The 4928-nt window shown below is 42.5% G+C and overlaps 1 protein-coding gene across 4 annotated transcripts in view; it reads left to right on the forward strand.

Annotated features, from left to right (window-relative positions):
* LOC111658998 (uncharacterized) overlaps positions 1–4928 on the forward strand; it is a 95083-nt gene that overhangs the window by 77111 nt on the left and 13044 nt on the right. For all 4 annotated transcript variants that reach the window (XM_023411781.2, XM_023411782.2, XM_023411783.2 and 1 more), the window contains 8 exons: positions 573–623; positions 787–831; positions 1749–1775; positions 2921–2974; positions 3744–3788; positions 4137–4181; positions 4279–4341; positions 4779–4814. In XM_023411781.2, coding sequence (XP_023267549.1) covers positions 573–623; positions 787–831; positions 1749–1775; positions 2921–2974; positions 3744–3788; positions 4137–4181; positions 4279–4341; positions 4779–4814 — 366 coding nt within the window. The remainder of the gene's footprint in view (positions 1–572; positions 624–786; positions 832–1748; positions 1776–2920; positions 2975–3743; positions 3789–4136; positions 4182–4278; positions 4342–4778; positions 4815–4928) is intronic.

Below are 4928 nucleotides of genomic sequence, written 5' to 3' on the forward strand. Positions count from 1 at the left end.
CCCCACCCACACACACACACACACACACACACCGTGGTCTCATAAACTGCAGTCTAGGAGGACAGGGGATGGCTCAGTGGCCTGAAAAGGGCACAGGCATCCACTTGCTTCTAAATGAGAATCTTGACTCCTTCTACATTTACAATAGCTGCCCTCTACCAATGTATCATGAGAAAAACATTCTTTTAGAGTCTAATACCCAAGAAGTCTAGATTACCTAGACTAGTTCTCATAGCCAAATCTCTTTTAATCAGTGCACTCTTTTGTATTTCTGAGACACTCGGTTTTTTTTTTAAATACGATTGGCTCAAGGATTATCAAGACAAGTCTACTGTTCTCAGTTTTTTCTGTTCTTTTCACTTCTCACTCTCTCGCACTCCCTTCTCTCCCTTTGTGTAATCACCAAATGAGCTATTGATCTCTCTCATGTAGCTTTTAAGGGCTTAACACTGTATAACTGCTCCAGACCTACTGTACAGTTTTCTGTAAAGACTCTTGGTGCCTAAAACTTACAGAACAGTGAGAGGAGGCTCTGAGAGGACATGTCTGATTTACTGCTGATTGTGTTTCAGGGTGTACCCTATGTGGAGGGCAACGGGATGAGTAGTCTGTACAAGCTGCAGGTAAAGACTTTTCAAATGATAGTGATAATGTCATTGTGATCCATTGAATGCATGGTGCAGTGCCTTCAGTCATACCTGTGAAACTAATCTGTGCTTGTGGTTAAAATGTGTTTGACCCTTATTGAAATATATGTAGTAATAACGTAAAGAAATGTCATTTCAGAGTGGTGGAGCTATTTTAGGACCCCCTGGAGCTCCTGGTGCTCCGGTAAGAATAATCACTGTTAAGCCTGAAGCAAATCCTCTACAGTGCGCTGTGGAGAAACACTACCACATAGATATGTTGATACTGTATGATCTGTAGAACCTAGGAGAGCTGAATAACAAATAACCTAACCAGCCCTCCAGTGTTATCTCAGCTTCTGAGGCCCTTATATCACAGTCAATCATGTTCATTGAGAGCTGGTGGTCGGTGAAGGCCAAGAGGCTTCCTGACTTTCAAACAGGTGTCTCTGACCCGCCCCAGGACACACAACATCAATGATATGCAAAATGGTCTTAGAAGTTCAGCTGCTCTGCACAGTGCAAAGCCGAGGCGACCCGATTTGCTTATCAGCTCCCCCTGCTCCTCCTTATCAGACAGTTTGTAATCTTGTCCAGTCCTGGGAGACATTCACTCACAGGCCCTGCAGGGATCCATCCACCTCAACGAACACTTAAGGTGGTGACAATAAATAGACACTCCAATATCCCCGGTGCACAATGCACATGAACCACAGCTAAATCTTGAGGATGCTTCTCCCTGTACTGCATCCATCACAGCCCAACAGCTCAATCAATAAGAGAGCATCTTAATCAGGGACAAGGGGCCCACTTCTTCAATACTTCCTTGTTTTTTCAATGTGCGAAAATGCTGAAATGCTGAAAATGTAAAAATGCATATCCAGAGTTTGTAAAGCTTGTGTGATAACCGGATATTTTTAATCTAGCCTGAGAAAAGGCCACAGTTAGATATATTGAATGTAAGATTTACAGACAGAAATTGTGAGGCAATGATGCAAACTATTAATTTTAATGACAATAACTTACAGTAGCCACATGTCATTTCAGACTGTATTTATGATTTTTATGGTAGCAGTTGTCACATTCATGGGAGTAATCTGTCCTTTCTCCCTCTTTTTTAAGGGTCCCAAAGGAGATGAAGGACCTGCAGTGAGTTGAAGCTTTTCATTTTGGAATATATTTTTATGAAATATTTGTCTATTTTTGTGCTGCCGAAAAAATAGAGAAGTCAGAGTTGTCAGTTGCTTTCCATCACTGTCTCCGTGGTTCTCTCCAACACAGTCAATACACCCTCAAGCCTGAGCACTTAACCACTCTCAGTAGAACTCCAGCACACAGCAAAAAATGATCACATCTCCAGCAAATATGAAACTGTTGTACCATATTGTCTTGCCAGTGGGAACCTATGAACCCTCCTTGCACTTCAAATGCCCACCCTCCCTCCCCCCAAACTGACGGCTGAAAACAATCCACACAGACATGGAAACAATTTGACGCATCGACTCGAATTCTTTATTCTCACAGGGCCAATTGCATTTTTTATTGTTTTGTTGCACAGTGATTTTTCACCAGGATGTTAATTTGACATTTTAATAAATTGTGTGAGTGGCTCCAGTGCTGTGGTGGAATTGCCCCAATCCGTCTCACAGCTGATCCTCTGGCTGGCCCACTCTCCCCTTAGCCACACTCGCTTATTCATGACAATCTACATGTGTGACAATTACCTGCACAATCCGTCTATGTCAGCACCAGTTGCCCCTCTATTCAGTGTAATGGCATTTCTCCATGGCAGCTTGAGCAAGATGTGGTAGATAGAGGCCATCACTTGCTCGAGAACAGGGAATGGGTCTCTATTTATAGTGCAGAAAGCGACTAAGATTGTGACTGTCAAATGGGGCTCTTTTTCTATCCCATCTATAGTCTACAAGGTGTGAAAGCATCTGTCATAGATCATGTAATATAATACACTCAGGTCGAAGTATTGTCCTCTTAGGATTATCCTCATATTGACACATGAAGGGTTGTATTAACTGGCCGAGAATATCAAGAGGAGCAAGGACGATGTGTTAAATCTTGGCTCCTGCAGAATTTCATTTACTTGCCTTCATGTAGCTTTGATCCATATTTGCTTGTTTATGCCTAATGTTTACTTACAGCCTCATAATAATGTCCTTTGCCAAGCTCACCCTCCAAAAATAGCATCATTCCTTGTTGCGAAAATGGGCAAGTAACAACCCTAGTTTTTATCAGTAGTGCCCCTTTTTTTGAGCAGGTGTTGTGTGTTTCTCTCACAGGGGGAACAAGGGGCCATGGGTTTACCCGGGCTGGAAGGGCTACCTGGTGCCAAGGTAAGTGACAGTATCGGCTCAGAGAGGTTTCTCATCCGCCATCACCTAACCTGATTAGAAAGTAAAGGAAAGTGTTTTCTCTCTACTTCATTCTCATTACAGAACATATTATGTGTAATTTTCTGAAATGAGACATCCAGCTGAAAATAACTCTAAATAAAAGGCTTGCCAGTGTGAAAGTGAAACACATTATGGGTTCCTGTTGAAGTCATGAGTCACCTTAAGGGAAAATAATTATGTTAAGAAGAATTCAATCACTTCTTTTTTGAAACACTGACTGTACTAATTTCAGGTGGAAATTTTTGAAACTGGAAATGCAGTAATACCACGGCAGTTTGAAGCTAAAGTGTTTATGTAACAGTTAACCATCCGCACAATGAACGGCTACTATTGGACGCATTTATGTTAATGGTACAAAACTAGCCCTGCATGCAACTTCTCACAGCTTCCTGTACCTAAATCTGTATGAAAGAGCTGATGTGTGTGTGTGTTATACGATCAAAGGTGTGACATATACAAAGGTTATTTAGTTTAATTTAGTGTAGCTTAACTTTGTAAGAAGGTTGTTATCTACATTTCAGATTTTTCTGAGTAAACAGCGTATAGTGCATTTGTTAGAAACACTGAGGTGCCCAGGAGCATTCATTATACCCAGGTTTAGGCAGTTTCTGATATCACTATAAATGTGTCCGCTTCACATGAAAGTGATTTATGTGTATTCTTCATGTGTATGCCTTCTTACTGACACATGTTGTTGGGTTTCTTTCAGGGCGATATTGGTTTTCCTGGTCCATCCGGGATAGCAGGTCCTCAAGTAAGTGAGTTTAGTTTTTTTTGGGAGGTTTTTCTTGATTAATTTACCTTGACTCATGCTCCTCCATGATCAGTCTGTGTTGTTTAAGTCTGCTGCTGGCAACAAGTCGATGATGTTTCATGAAGCACTCAGAATAGCAGCTATCAAAACAAAAGTGCCATAACACCACACTCCTTCCTTTAAGAGCTCGGATATAGACCTGTGGTATGTACAGTGGATTTTCTGTGGAGCTATAGTAGCAGCTGGTTGCTATAAAATAAATGGGAGGTTGCAGAGGTGCAGTAGATATGACACCATTGAGGACCTGTCAAACACGGTCTGTTCTCTTCCTGTGTTTGTGATTGACAGGGGAAGCCCGGCACTCGTGGAGAGCCAGGGATCCCAGGAGAGCCGGTGAGATGCAGCATCTAACTCTCTTTGAGCTGTCAATCCACGCGTCATTCCTTTGTCACTGCCGACTGACACATTGGCTGTCTCTGTTCTCTGACAGGGTGAGAGGGGGCCGCTCGGAGAGACAGGATTCCCAGGGCCCGAGGGACCCCAAGGTGTTGCTGTAAGGATGCTACATGAAATCTGTTGCTCTTCGCTTTATAATCACAAGTAGATGATGCCAAAGAACATTCCAGTAATGTCCAGGTTGGAAATATGGCTTCGAATAACACACTGTTCCTTCACTGTATATCAGCAGGTTGTTTTACCATTACATGAGAAAAAAGAACATGATTCAAGGACAATATGGATAAAATATGTTAGCACTCAGTTGTCCTATAGATGATTACATTCTTCTATGTAATTACCATCAGAGATGGTTTCTGTAATTTTCCCTGTAAGCTCACAATGGAACAGTGTTCGCACAGCAATCAGGATCATTATCCCTTGGTTGAGATATCTCATTAACTGTGGAGATTACTAGGAGTGCAACAGTGCTGATCCAATCGAAGGTGGGAGCTGATACAAAATGTCTTTGTTTGTGTTGCGCTCCTTGAGCAGGGCAGACCTGGAAAAGACGGAACTCCTGGATACAAGGTGAGTTGTGCGAACACGCTGCAAATCCCCTTATAGAAAGTGCTTTACATCAGCCGAGCTACAGAAAGATGGCACAGCAGATTTTTATTCTCACCACCCCCGTCCCCCCCACCC

Source organism: Seriola lalandi, unplaced genomic scaffold (genome assembly GCF_002814215.2).
Source record: "Seriola lalandi dorsalis isolate HSWRI2012SDOR001 ecotype SW California unplaced genomic scaffold, Sedor1 jcf7180002054470, whole genome shotgun sequence".
Classification (NCBI taxonomy): Eukaryota; Metazoa; Chordata; class Actinopteri; order Carangiformes; family Carangidae; genus Seriola; species Seriola lalandi.